Raw genomic sequence first — 14,837 nt, 5'->3', positions numbered from 1 at the left:
GAGCAAAATAAAAAGCGAGACCCCCTGGATGGTGGAGATCTGAATTAAAAACACAAAATGGCAGAAGGGAAGGTTCCGGCAGGTCGGGCAGCGTCTGTGGAATGAGATTGTGATTCTCCTTCAGAATCATGTGACAATAAGCGATTTTCATTTTAAATTTCATTCATTTGATCTACTTCACCTTTGTGCGTCCGGTAACTGGGATATAGGCTGAGATAAACTGACACTCAAATTGGTACTGGTAAAAGCAAAATCCTTCAGAGTTACATCAGCTAATCAGTGAAATGGAACATACCCGATTGGATGCTCCAAATACAAAATCCGGTCTCTCACAACTGAGAAGGTCTTTGATTTTGGTCACCTGGTCATTGTCCGTTTTGTAGGTGACTCTGCAGTTGCCAGACACGTCGACCTGAAAAAGAAGATGGGTTCGAGAGGATGGGTTCGATAACCAATCGGTCTGCCCTTAATGGCACAAAAGCAAAATATCAAAATCTTAAATAAAAAAACAGAAAATAGAAGCAAGTCAATAGTCAGGAGCAGGAGTTAGGCCTGCTTGGGCCTACTCCGTCCTGCCCAAACACCCTGTACGCCCCACATAACTCTTGTAAATCAAAACAAATCTACTGCCGTTGTTTTCCTGGGAAGAGAATTCAACAGCCCGAAGACCCTCCCTGAGAGAAAAATGGGAGACAAGCTTTGGATTTCTCCCGCCAGGGGAAACTAGTTCAGGTTGATGACCTTTCATCTGAACCCCATGTTGACCTGAGGCGTTAACTCCGGTTCCTCTCTCTGCAGATGTTTATCTTTTTTTTTTAGGTCCTCGAGTGGGTCAGCTTCACTCCAGGAAGCACCCTGTTTGTTATACAGCTCCCAGCTCACCCCCTAAAGAACTGGCAGTTGGGACAGGCAACCACTATTAGTAAGCAAAAGAATTAAACTTTAAAGGTCACACAATCAGCTCTGAAAGCTTTGTCACTCACTCACTCACTCACACACACGATGTATTGATTTTGCCCTCGACAATTGGCAGAACTGCTCATGCCTCAAGTAAGGACCGACAACTTGAGTTCGGCCTTGAATCTAGACCCTGACAGAAATCCCCCGTAGTCTCCCCTGGATGTGTTCATGTGCAGGCCTCGGATGATTCAGAGAACGCTGACTCACAGAAGTAGTCATTCATTCCCGTTGTGTCCCAGGTGGAATTTTGAATGAACTGTCCAATTGATCCCACTTCCCTGTTCTGGCTTGACAGACCAGCAAATCTTTTCCCTCCATGTGCTACCTTTCGAAACTCATTACCCAACTTGTTTCCGCCACGTTCTCAGGCAGTGCACGCTGAATTATGCCGACTGAGTAAAAACATGTTTCCTCATAGAATCCCATACAGTGCAGGAGGAGGCCATTCGGCCCATCGAGTCTGCACCGACCCTCCAAAGGAGCACCCTGCCTAGGCCCACACCGCTGCCCAACCAGCTCAAATATCTGTAACCTAACCTGCACATCTCTGGACCCGAAGGAGCAATTTTATCATGGCCAATCCACCTAACCTGCACATCTTTGGACTGTGGGAGGAGACCGGAGCACCCGGAGGAAACTCACGCACACACGGGGAGAATGTGCAAACAGTCACCCAACGCCGGAATCGAACCCGGGCCCCTGCCGCGATGAGGCACCAGTGCTAACCAGTGTGTCACCCTGCCGCTCGAGTGGCCCGAGTTGGGTCCCAGGTGCTGCTGTGTCCAGAACGGGCCCAGGTATCATATGAGATGGAAGTTCAAGATTAAATCCCCAAAAAAGCATTGAGACTACTTGAGAGTGAAGGAGTCACACAGAGTCTGCTCCCATTATAGCTGCTAGTAACGTTCTTATCAGCCATGATCGAATGGAGCAGAAGACCTGATGGGCCAAATGGCCGAATTCTGCTCCTATATCTTATGGACTTATTAGTGAAAGAAGTATAGAAGCAAATGAACCCGAGGAAGGGCCAAGTGGTGTACCTGTGGGAACTGAAGTAGTGAGAGGCCACAGATGCACTGTTGCAAGTTGAGAATCCAATTTCTGAGAGTCTAAACGAAGCGACCTCTGCTGTGGAGACACCACCTGCTGAACTACGTCACTCCCGGAGGAAGAGAAAGTCCCCTGACGCAAGCTGAGCTCATCGTAGAATCTTAGAATCTACAGGCAGAGGAGGCCATTTGGCCCATCGAGTCTGCACCGGCCCTTGGAAAGACCACCCTACCCAAGCCCACACCTCCACCCTATCCCTGTAACCCAGTAACCCCACCTGACCTTTTTTGGACACTGAGGAGCAATTGATCACGGCCAATCCACCTAACCTGCATGTCTTTGGAGTGTGGGAGGAAACCGGAGCACCCGGAGGAAACCCACGCAGACGCGGGGAGAACGTGCAGACTAGGCACAGACAGTCACCCAAGCCGGGAATCGAACCTGGGACCCTGGAGCTGTGAAGCAACAGTGCTAACCGCTGTGCTACCGTGTCACCCCATGGACTGTGTTAAATAACTTGTTTATTGTTGCTTTAAGGAGCGAGGGATGTAGTAGCGAATCTTTTTAAGGGGGGGTGCAATGTTTTCGGAGGGTGGAGGGATCATATGACTCGATCGGCCAATTGGGTCGGAGAGCACGAATCCTGGAGTTGAGCGGGGGTTTCCCCAGCTAGTCTGGGACGAGTTGAAGTGTAGTCGGTCGCACATTTCATAAAATCGGCTCATAGTTTATTCCTTATCATAAGAAATAATTTGTTCAGTTACTAAACTTGGTGCTCACCCATTCTTGAATTATCACAGAGAGGTAGAGAAAACTGGCATGATCAGCGTGTAATCTCCCAGGTCAAGAAGGCCTATTCCTGGTTCATATTATCCTCCATTCCCAGACATGAAGCACGGAAAGAAAGGAAAGAAAGAGAGAACGAAGAGACACGCGAGTGTGAATCGCATTTACATTGGGGTTTTTGTCTCTTCCCCAAGGATATCCCAAAGTGTTTCATGTGCATCGAACAGCTGTCACTGTTGCTCCGTCGGCGACTGTGGCGGCCATTTTGTGCACTGCCAGGACTCGCAGGAAGAGGGCGTCAAAAGGAAGAACGGGGAAGGAAACCCAAATTTGTTCAAATGATACGAACGTGTTACCTCGGTGATTGTCCCCGGATCGGTCTGCAGCTGGAAAAGGCTGACCAGGCCTCGCTTTAGGTTTAGGATTAATCCTGTTTCTTCAGGAGAGCCGTACAGGGCCTCTATCTGAAAAATAAAATGCAATAAGTCACTCCTGAAAAGCCTCAAATTTCAGGAGCGTTACTCCGCAGAAACCACAGAATCCCTGCAGTGCAGGAGGAGGCAGGCCATTTGGCCCATCGAGTCTACTCTGTCAACTTTTGCCCAGCATCACGAGGACAGAAAGAGTCCTGGAGTTAATATCAATAATAATACAGTTTAAATTCAAACATGACACTGCCACAACTTCCAAATAACCGTGAGACACTCCGATAGGAAACCTATATTAATGTAAGTCTACAGGTTTAGGTTCCATAAACACAAGAATCTAAAAAATAGATTGTTTGTCCATTTGAACTCACTACCCTATTCAATAAAGTCATCTTCTACCGCAACTCCACCTTCCCAACCCCCTTAATATCCCATAAATGCATCCGTGTTAGCCTTGAGTGCACACAACTGACCATCTGGCCGGGATTTTCCCGCCCCACTGTGGCAGAATCCAGTGCGGGGCGGGGGCGGGGGTGGGGGTTGGGGGGGGGGGGGGGGGGGCAGCCAACAGCCCATTGACTTTCGGGCGGGACTGGAAAATACTGCCCTTTGAGTGAAGACGTCCCTCTCGTCTCCATCCCGGATGACCGACCTTGTTCTGAGATTATGATCCCGGTGCCCCCGATTAAAGAGGAGAAATGAATTACCTTTCCAGAATTCCAGTGAAAGATTACAGGCTTTTTCAATGTTGTAGGCCCCAGCAAAGCCTCAATGTCGATATTCTTGAAGATGTTCTGGTCCTCCGTTCGTTCTGACACATTCAATAGCTTTACTTCCTGTATCTGTTCACCAAAGCAGAGGGGCACACGCACAAGAGTGTAAGATTATAATTTTAACAATTTATCCAGGGATAGAGTGTCCAGTTCCTTGTCTAATTCTCCAAACTGCTGCAGACCCGGATGTGCTTTTCAGGCTTGTCTAGAATTACAGAGCTCGTTACTTCCAAAACAGACTCTAATTGGCTCGGATCATAGAATTATACAGCCCAGAAGGCCATTGGTACCTGTGCCACTTAAGCCCTCACTTCCACCCTATCCCCATAACCCCATCTAACCTTTTTTGGTCACTAAGGGCAATTTATCGCGGCCAATCTACCTAACCTGCACGTCTTTGTACTGTGGGAGGAAACCGGAGCAGCCGGAGGAAACCCACGCAGGCATGGAGAGAACGTGCAGACTCCGCCACACAGACAGTGACCCAGCCGGGAATCGAACCTGGGACCCTGGCGCTGTGAAGCCACAGTGCTAGCCACTGTTTGCAAGAACGATCCAATTAGTTCCATTTTCCTAAGCTTGCCCCTTCTGAACATTATTATTCCATCTGCTTCCAGCTCCCTGTCGTTAAAAATTATCGGAACTCGCTGCATATTCATTTCCTTCATGTCACGGCTGCAGTTTTGCCATTAACCCTAAGTAAGTGCACTCTTTTTACTGGTCCCTATCTCACTGAAAACTGTTTTTCTTAACTTACTCAATCAGGAAACTTGAACATCCCTCATCTATCTCTCCTTAACCTACTCTACTCTAAGGCGAAGTACGCCAGCTTCCCCAATCTTCCTGCGTCAATGAAGGATTTCAGCGAGTGGGGAAGACCATTCAAGCGCCCAGCAGCCATTTGAAAGCATTTCAAAATCAAATTGAATCTGAAACTTACTAATGTTTCTGAACTGTTAATATTAGCGTGGAAGGGCAGCACGGTGGCCTAGTGGTTAGCACAGCTGCCTCACGGCGCTGAGGTCCCAGGTTCGATCCCGGCTCTGGGTCACTGTCCGTGTGGAGTTTGCACATTCTCCCCGTGTCTGCGTGGGTTTCGCTCCCACAACCCAAAGATGTGCAGGATAGGTAGATTGGCTATGCTAAATTGCCCCTTAATTGGAAAAAATAATTGGGTAATCTAAATTTAAAAAAAAAAATATTAGCGTGGTTATGGGCAGGGACTGGGAGGAACGAAAACCTTGTCCCCTGTCCCTTGAGGTCCGTAGGTTCCTCTCCGAGTCACTCTCCATCCTGACTTGGAAATATATCGGCCGCTCCTTCGCTGGCGCGGGGTTGATGTACCATCGATTGCACGCGAGGCGAGTGATTTACCAAAGTCTGGCTTTAATTAACTAGAACACAGCTCTGCGATCGTCTACAGTGGAAAGGGACGATCGTCAGGCGTTTGAGCATTTATACCTCGTTAATAGAGGCGTGGTTAACTCAGCCTCTCGGCCAATCGGTCGCGAGGCACATGACCGACCAGGGCCAATGGTAAGCCGACGTTCTGGCCCAATGGCAGACGAGTATGCAGATCATATCATCACAGGGGTCAAAATCGTGGAAGAACCCGCTGTCACCTCACCCTGCGGACCTACATCACATGGACTACAGTGGATCTGGAAGGCAGCTCGCCGCCACCTTCTCAACGGGAATGAGAAATGGGCAATAAGTGGCAGTCTTGGCACTGTCCTCACATTCAACCAATGAATAACAAAAAGGATTACCATGTTCGGGCAGTTTCTGCTGTTGGAAATTCTAAACAACTGTGTAAAGACAAGGAATAATTTAGCTAGCATTGGGACTTGCTGGAAAGTTATATTTCCAAGACTAAAATCATTATCGGGATATTGGATGGCTGCGATCTAAGCTTTTTCGATGAGAGTTATCATACATATTTTGGCACCAATAAACCGGCAGTGATATCGGACCAGTCACCATTAGCTTGATTAGAGTGGTGGGTTTTGACGGATGGATTAAAAGGAGCGGGGATGGAGGCAGTTAGGGAAGCAAATTCCGGAATTTAGACCGCAGGTCGCTAAAGGCACGGCCGCCAACGTTGGAGCGTTGGGAATCCGGAACGCCTGAATTGGAAGAGGGCAGGGATCAGAAGGCTTGTTGGGCTGGGGAGGTCACGGAGAGGGTGCGGCCTATGGAGGGGTTAAAGCGCTCAACCCGCAATCACCCAGATCTCAACCTGCAGGGGTTAAAATGGAACAAAACAACAAAAAAAGGGCGACGCACTTACTTGCAAATGAACGAGCTGCTCCTGCTGATTGCTGCTATTTCCCCAAACCACGCGGAGCTCGATGACTGCTTCAATCCGGAACCCGGCTCTGGGCAATTCTGCCACGCTGGACAAGGTCTCCAATAACAAATCCACATTGTATTGGTACTTAAACAATGAGCCGGATCTGTATGCAAGACCTACAGTCTGCGCTAAGGCAGAAAAAGTACAATTATTACATTTTGTGAACAAGTATACATTGCAATAATTAAGGGGCTGGTTTAGCTCTCTCGGCTAAATCGCTGGCTTTTAAAGCAGACCAAGCAGGCCAGCAGCACGGTTTGATTCCCGTACCAGCCTCCCCGGACAGGCGCCGGAATGTGGCAACTAGGGGCTTTTCACAATAACTTAATTGAAGCCTACTCGTGACAATAAACGATTTTCATTTCATTTTTCATTTTTTCATTTCATTATATAGCTGACCTCTTGGTATCCGTTCTTCAACAGAGTGTGTTAAATCATAGAATTTACAGTGCAGAAGGAGGCCATTCAGCCCATCGAGTCTGCAACGGCTCTTTGAAAGAGCACCCTACCCAAGGTCAACACCTCCACCCTATCCCCATATCCCAGTAACCCCACCCAACACTAAGGGCAATTTTGGACACTAATGGCAATTTATCATGGCCAATCCACCTAACCTGCACATCTTTGGACTGTGGGAGGAAATCGGAGCACCCGGAGGAAACCCACGCACACACGGGGAGGATGTGCAGACTCCGCACGGACAGTGACCCAAGCCGGAACCGAACCTGGGACCCTGGAGCTGTGAAGCGATTGTGCTATCCACAATGCTACCGTGCTGAAAGTGTGTTTTGAAATCATTTCACATCTGTTCAGGATTTGAATAGGGGCTGTTTAGCACAGGGCTAAATCGTTGGCTTTGAAAGCAGACCAAGGCAGGCCAGCAGCACGGTTCAATTCCCGTACCAGCCTCCCCGAACAGGCGCCGGAATGTGGCGACTAGGGGCTTTTCACAGTAACTTCATTTGCAGCCTACTCGTGACAATAAGCGATTTTCATTTCATTTCATTTTCGAATAGGGGGGAAAGCCTTTTTAGTTCTCTGGCTTAATAAAGTCCTTAATGTTTCAAACTTCCCGACTAGCTTCTGATAAAAATGGAAGGAATTGATATATATATATTGCATTTTATATCTGTTGCAGTAATGTTTTCAAAAGCAATTCTCCAACAGACCTGGAGTATTTGCATATGGAGCCTCTGTGTAGTTTGGAAGAAGTAAGGCTTATGCAATCTCTAAAGATGTGCCGCTTTGAGGGTGATGATACTTGGACTCACGCTGTTGGATTAGATGTTTCATGTGTTGGATAGGGGCCAGCAGATGGCATTTTAGGGCCGTGTTTTAACAATAAAATTTTAACGATGAAATGGCTGAAGGAAGGTTGGCTCGGACTGGACACATGCTGATTATTCCTGAGCGTCAACTATTCCTGACAATTAGAGAATTCATTTATTTTTCATTTATCCACATGTTGGATCGGTGTGGTAAAATGGCCAACAGCCTGAATTTTAGGCCCGATATAGAATTGATCACTTTAAGTTAAAGCCACAGTCAGAAGCACAGACGGGCCAGATGGGAATTCGGAAATCTAAGTGTGAACACGCTGGACAGAGACAGACAGCCGGGGAGAGTCTGGGCCTTCCCTGGTAGACACGACAGTGGGCAGCACGGTAGCACAGTGGGTAGCACTATTGCTTCACAGCTCCAGGGTCTCAGGTTCAATTCCCGGCTTGGGTCACTGTCTGTGTGGAGTCTGCAAGTTTATTATCATAGAATTTACAGTGCAGAAGTTCTCCCCGTGTCTGCATGGGATTCCTCCGGATGCTCCGGTTTCCTCCCACAAGTCCCGAAAGACGTGCTGTGAAGTCATTTGGACATTCTGAATTCTCCCTCCGTATACTCAAACAGGCACCGGAATGTGGCGACTACGGAATTTTCACAATAACTTCATTGCAGTGTTAATGTAAGCCTACTTGTGACAATAAAGATAATCATTATTATGATCGGATGATAATCGGCCCCATTCAAGTGGATCGATTGTTGTGGATTGCCCAGATGAAGCCAGACTTTCTGGCACCTCGATCACCTTACATGGAATAAGGTCACGTGCAGACAATGCACCTGGGGATGGACCCCTGGGCTTGGGTTCATGGTGTCCTGTAGACTTGCAATCAGCAACTCCATTGGGTGTTGCGATCTCCGCCCCAATACCTCATTGGCTGAAGGCCAGAGAAGCTTCTGGAATAGCGCAAAGAGGGGGATAAGAAAGAGGTATCCAGAGACCACCCCCCCCCCCCCCCCCTCCCAGTGAAGACCCGACACAGAGGCAGCGGAGAAGAACATAGAACAGAGAACATAGAAAAATACAGCACAGAACAGGCCCTTCGGCCCACAATGTTGTGACGAACTTTCGTCCTATATTAAGAACAAATTAATCTACACCCCATCATTCTACCGTAATCCATGTACCTATTCAATAGCCCCTTGAAGGTCCCTAATGTTTCCGACTCAACTACTTCCACAGGCAGTGCATTCCATGCCCCCACTACTCTCTGGGTAAAGAACCTACCTCTGACATCCCCCCTATATCTTCCACCATTCACCTTAAATTTATGTCCCCTTGTAATGGCTTGTTCCACCCGGGGAAAAAGTATCTGACTGTCTACTCTATCTATTCCCTGATCATCATATAAACCTCTATCATGTCGCCCCTCATCCTTCTCCGTTCTAATGAGAAAAGGCCGTGCACTCTCAACCTTTCCTCGTAGGACCTACTCTCCATTCCAGGCAACATCCTGGTAAATCTCCTTTGCACCTTTTCCAAAACTTCCACATCCTTCCTAAAATGAGGCGACCAGAAATGAACACAGTACACCAATTGTGGCCTTACCAAGGTTGTACAGCTGCATCATCACCTCACGGCTCTTAAATTAAATCCCTCTGCTAATGAACGCTAGCACACCATAGGCCTTCTTCACAGCTCTATCCACTTGAGTGGCAACTTTCAAAGATCTATGAACATAGACCCCAAGATCTCTCTGCTCCTCCACATTGCCAAGAACCCTACCGTTAACCCTGTATTCCGCATTCATATTTGTCCTTCCAAAATGGACAACCTCACACTTTTCAGTTTAAACTCCATCTGCCACTTCTCAGCCCAGCTCTGCATCCTATCTATGTCTCTTTGCAGCCAACAACAGCCCTCCTCACTATCCACAACTCCACCAATCTTCGTATCGTCTGCAAATTTACTGACCCACCCTTCAACTCCCTCATCCAAGTCATGAATGAAAATCACAAACAGCAGAGGACCCAGAACTGATCCCTGCGGTACGCCACTGGTAACTGGGCTCCAGGCTGAATATTTGCCATCCACCACCACACTCTGACTTCTATTGGTTAGCCAGTTCGATATCCAACTGGCCAAATTTCCCACTATCCCATGGTGACCAGACTCCATGGTGGACCAGAGGATAGAAGGAAGCAGCGAGCGAGACGCACCTTCACAGACAAGGGCCTTGAGAAGACCGAGAGTCAGAGGATGGGACCCGCAGCTCAATCTAGTTCATCGGCACACGTGGTATTAAGAATCTTAAGACATACTATAGTTGGGGCAATTTAGGGGATAACTGTATTATTGATTTAATTTATTGTCACATGTATCGAAGTAGAGTGAAAAGTATTTTTCTGTGGCCGAGGGAATGTACACAGTACGTACATAGTAGCCCAAAATGAATAATCAACAGAGAACATTGACAAATGGTACATCGATAAATAGAGATTAATTACAGAGCGGAACAAGGGGCCAAACAAAGCAAATACACGAGTAAGAGCAGCCTAGGGCGTCGTGAATAGTGTTCTTACAGGGAACAGATCAGTCCGAGGGGGAGTCGTTGAGGAGTCTAGTAGCTGTGGGGAAGAAGCTGTTCCTATGACTGGATGTCATAGTTCCCGTACCAGCCTCCCCGGACAGGCGCCGGAATGTGGCGACTAGGGGCTTTTCACAGTAACTTCATTGAAGCCTACTCGTGACAATAAGCGATTTTCATTTTTCATTTCATGTGCGGGTCTTCAGACCTCTGTACCTTCTGCCAGATGGAAGGGTCTGGAAGAAGGCAATGCCTGGGTGGGAGGGGTCTCTGACAATGCTGTCTGCCTTCCTGAGGCAGCGGGAGGTGTAGGCAGAATCAATGTGGGGGTGGGGGTGTTTTAAAATAAACTTGGATTGAATTGTGAGCTTGTATTTGTCCATCTCGCAAATAAGGGAACCTGGGTAAAACGTTTGAATAATAAACTGGTCAAAGTGTCTGAATTTTACAGACAAAATTCTGCATGGTTTCAGAATTTACATATCCATTTTGGACAGGCTGAAACACTCAACTCGTTTGAAAGGTACCTGGATCTGCATCTGAAATTTTGTCATCTGCAAGACTATGGACCAGGTGCTGGAAAGCGGGATTGGAATCAGTGGCGAGATTCTTTTTCCCCTTTTTGGCTGGCGCAGACATGGGGGGCTGAATGGCCTCATTCTGCACTATAACCTTTCTATGGTCTAATTGAGTTGGTAGGTAGAAGGAAAAATCATCCTTTCTGAGCTGAATCCAACTCCCAGCTTTCTGAGGCAAACAGATGCTTTTCACCTATTACTCAAATCATAGTGTTTCAACTTCTTTAATCTACTTTAACAGCCATAGTCCTTTTACACAGTAAAGGGGGCCGGTTTAGCAGACTGGGCTAAATAGCTGGCTTTTAAAGCAGACCAAGGCAGACCAGCAGCACGGTTCAATTTCCGTACCAGCCTTCCCGAACAGGCGCCGGAATGTGGCGACTAGGGACTTTTCACAGTAACTTCGCTTGAAGCCTACTTGTGACAATAAGCGATTTTCTTTTTTTTTTCATTTCATTCCAGCAGAAAGACATCAAAAGAGCGTTACAGAGCTGAACGTAAAGTAAAGTAAAGTTCCAAATGACCATAGGCTGCTTTCCCCTTGGAGGGGGGAGGGGGGAGAGCTGTGATTTAACCTGAGGGTCACCACATCTCAGGCGAGGGGCAAGGTTGAGAAGGCTTCATGGAGAACCTCAGCCGGTACAGGAACTGAACCCACGCCGCTGGCCTTGCTCTGCATCATGAACCAGCCGCCCAGCCAACTGAGCTAAACCAGCCCCGGTTGCAGAGATGCAATCAGAGATTAGATGGCGAGCCTTGCGGAACAAGGGGCCAAACAAAGCAAATACACGAGCAAGAGCAGCATAGGGCGTCGTGAATAGTGTTACAGGGAACAGATCAGTCTGAGGGGGGGAGTCGTTGAGGAGTCTAGTAGCTGTGGGGAAGAAGCTGTTCCCATGTCTGGATGTGCGGGTCTTCAGACTGCTGTACCTTCTGCCTGATGGAAGGGTCTGGAAGAAGGCAAAGCCTGGGTGGGAGGGGAAAGGCTCATTCTGAGGGCCAGCACAGACACTGAGGGACAGAATGGCCTCCTTCTGCACCGTAACAATGCTGCGACTCTGTAAACAAAATGAATTAACGTGGGATGCGGGACCATGTCCTAACTGAACAAAAACAGTATTGATTTCTTTGCCGCGTACTGGATTACGAAGACACTGGTCCACTTAGAGAGGGAAACAGAAGATTTAGGCTGGTGGATACAGAGCTAGTAACTTAAAAGGAAATTGGATAAATACTTGGAAGTGGGAAAACTGCCGGGATACAGGGAAAGAGGAGGGTGATTCAGAACTAACTTCACTGCTGTTCAAAATTGTCAGCTCAGAATCGATGGGGCGAATGGCCTCCCTGTACTGTGCTTCTCTTCTGAGCAAAGGGACTTAATTAACATATTTTACAACCTTAGGAACTCGAAACATTCCGATGGTGTAGTCACTTAATGTAATTAGGAATCTGAATATAATTATATATAGGGGGGGCGATTCTCCGAGTCCCACGTCGGGCCGCAGAATCGCCGCAACCGCGCCACGACGCCGGCACACGAATCTCCGCGGTGCGTAGAATCGGCACCATTTACGCCGGCGCGTTTGATGCGGCGCTGGTCGCGACAGCGCGAACACTTGGGCTCCATATTGGAGAATCGCCCCACGGTTTACAAGCACACGGGTGCACACACATTTTACACAGAATAAATATGACCGACCAAACCCGAGCCTTTCTGCCACGCGCATTTTCCCCATCTATTTATTGATGTTACGCTGGGAAATTCTTAGTCAGTGACCCCCCCCCCCCAACAGCCCTGCTCCTTTCAATCCCATCTCTTCCCTGTTCAGGCACTGACCATATTACACACCAGCTCCGAAGGTCAGGTTGGATTAATTTGAGGCGCGGCATAGTGACGCAGTGGTTAGCACTGCTGCCTCACGGCGCCGAGGACCCGGGTTCGATCTCAGCACCGGTCACTGTCCGTGAGAAGTCTGCACATTCTTCCCATGTCTGCGTGAGTCTCTACCCCACAACCCCAAAGATATGCAGTGTAGATGGGTTGGCCACGCTAACTTGCCCCTTAATTGGCAAAAAATATAATTGGGCACTTTAAATTTAAAAAACACAGGTTGGAATCATTAGTTCCACCTCGTGGTGAACAAGGGAGGCTTTGGTAGGATTCTCCGTCTGTTCACGGCAGTTCACGGGATTCCCGCTGCAGTGATTGCGAGATTCTCCGTCGGCCGACGGCGGAATCGGGAAAGGTGATCAGGCGAAGAATCGCCGGCGAGGCGTAAGTCTTGGCCAGCGCTGGCTGCCTGACGGAATGCCGTGTGCCGGTGCCTCGACAGCGGCGTCAATGTGTTCTACTCCGCTCACGCAGTAAACGCCGTTAGCATATCATTAGCGGCCCAGACCCGGTATTGTCCTGGGCTTCCGCGATGCTCCCCCTCCGCCAGGAGGCATTCCCGACGGCGAGTTTCACTTGTGGTTTCAAAAAATCAGGAAATCAGAAAGTGTCCGAGATCACCACAGTTTGCTGACAGTTCTGCCGTTGGCCGGGGGTCTTCTGCCAGGGCTGGGGGCAGTAGGGGGAGGGGGAGGGCAGAGGTGGTGGGGCTGGCGTGGATGGGCACGGAACTCCGTTGCCGCAGCCGGCAAGGCAGCAATGCGGCTAGGCACACCTCCGACCGTGAACCTAGTGCCACAGGTCAGATAGGTGTCTCCCCCCCCCCCCCACCCCACCCCCCACAGGCCATGCCCCTCGGTACCCTCTGACCCCAGGCGACCCATCACCAGCCTGCCACCAGGAACTTTTAACTTGAGGGGTTCCACTCCGCGTGACCAGGGGACCCTCCCACTCATCCCGCCTGCCACTGGGAGGATTTTGCAGGTCAGACTGTTGACCATACCTTCCTTGGCCATCAGATCCTGGGGTGGCTCAGAGGCAGGGAGACCACCCACTGGGCGACAAGACAATCACTGGAAAAATCAGAAACCTCAATAAAACCTGGCTGACATTGAGCCTTCTTGCCTCGTTCCAACTCAGCTCGCCTCACCTTCAGCTGATGGCAGTGTGATGATCACCAGAATGAGCAGCCACTTCCCTGACACTTCCGGACTCGCCATCTTCTGCATGAAGTTTCACTTTTTAAAGATCCCCGGTCAATTTCAGGGGGGGGGGGGGGGGGCGAGGCTGGGGGCTTTTTGAGCGTCTGGCTAGACAGGGATCAGGAAGGGTAACGTCAGCTAGTGTGACGGAACTGGAGAGAGGCAGAGTCTGCACCGCTGGCAAAGGAATGTTTCAAAAAAAAGAGTGAAACTGACGAATCTTTGCCGGAACTCCTGAAAGTTTTGTCATCGAACGAGAGGTGGGCGGGAGAGGTCACTGACTCTGCCACGGGGTGGGTGACTGAGAGTGAGTCTGCGTGTCTCTGTTTGGGGTGAGTGTATGTGTGAGGGTGACTGTGTGAGTTTATGTGGGTCTATGTGTAGGGTGTGTGTGAGTCTGTGTGGGTCTATGTGTAGTGTGTGTGTGTGAGTCTGTGTGGGTCTATGTGAAGGAGGTGAGTGTGTGGAGATGTGTATGGGTCTATGGGGGGGGGGGGTGTGTGTGGGTCTATGGGGGGGTGAGTGTGAGTCTGTGTGGCTCTATATGTGGGGGTCTTTGTGTGGGTGTGAGTCTGTGTGGGTCTATGTGTGGGGGTGACTGTGAGTGTGTGGGTCTATGTGTGGGTCTTTGTGTGGGTGTGAGTGTGTGTGGGTCTATGTGTGGGGGTGACTGAGTGAGTCTGTGTGTGTATGGGGGGGGGGGGGGTGACCGGTGTGGGTCTTTGTGTGTGTAAGTGAGTGTGTGTGTGGGGGGGTGTGAGTGGGTCTATGTGTAGGGGTGACTGAGTGAGTCTGTGTGTATGGGGGGGGGGGGGGGGGGGGGGGGGGTGACTGGGTGTGAGTGAGTGTGTGGTTCTGTGTGCCCTGTATGATTATATGCCAGTTTGTGTGGGTCGTGTGAGTGTTTGGCGGTCTAGTCTAGTGTTATCTGAGAGTGTGTGTGGTTGTGCCAG

General features: G+C 49.2%; 1 protein-coding gene across 3 annotated transcripts in view; it reads right to left on the bottom strand.

The window, feature by feature from the left end:
* LOC119956102 (microsomal triglyceride transfer protein large subunit-like) overlaps window positions 1-14,302 on the bottom strand; it is an 86,066-nt gene extending 71,764 nt beyond the window's left edge. For 2 of the 3 annotated variants that reach the window (XM_038782963.1, XM_038782964.1), the window contains exons 1-5: window positions 13,833-14,302; window positions 6,288-6,478; window positions 3,932-4,066; window positions 3,153-3,260; window positions 296-412 (exon numbers count right to left, since the gene is read on the bottom strand). In XM_038782963.1, the coding sequence (XP_038638891.1) occupies window positions 296-412; window positions 3,153-3,260; window positions 3,932-4,066; window positions 6,288-6,478; window positions 13,833-13,911 (630 nt within the window). In that variant the 5' untranslated portion in view covers window positions 13,912-14,302. The remainder of the gene's footprint in view (window positions 1-295; window positions 413-3,152; window positions 3,261-3,931; window positions 4,067-6,287; window positions 6,479-13,832) is intronic. The other variant, XM_038782962.1, reaches the window with a different exon arrangement.
* Window positions 14,303-14,837: the final 535 nt, after the last annotated feature.

The sequence above is a fragment of the Scyliorhinus canicula genome, chromosome 22 (genome assembly GCF_902713615.1).
Source record: "Scyliorhinus canicula chromosome 22, sScyCan1.1, whole genome shotgun sequence".
NCBI classification, from domain to species: Eukaryota; Metazoa; Chordata; class Chondrichthyes; order Carcharhiniformes; family Scyliorhinidae; genus Scyliorhinus; species Scyliorhinus canicula.
Note: the sequence above shows the minus strand (reverse complement) of the source record. Positions and strands in the feature narration are given on the sequence as shown.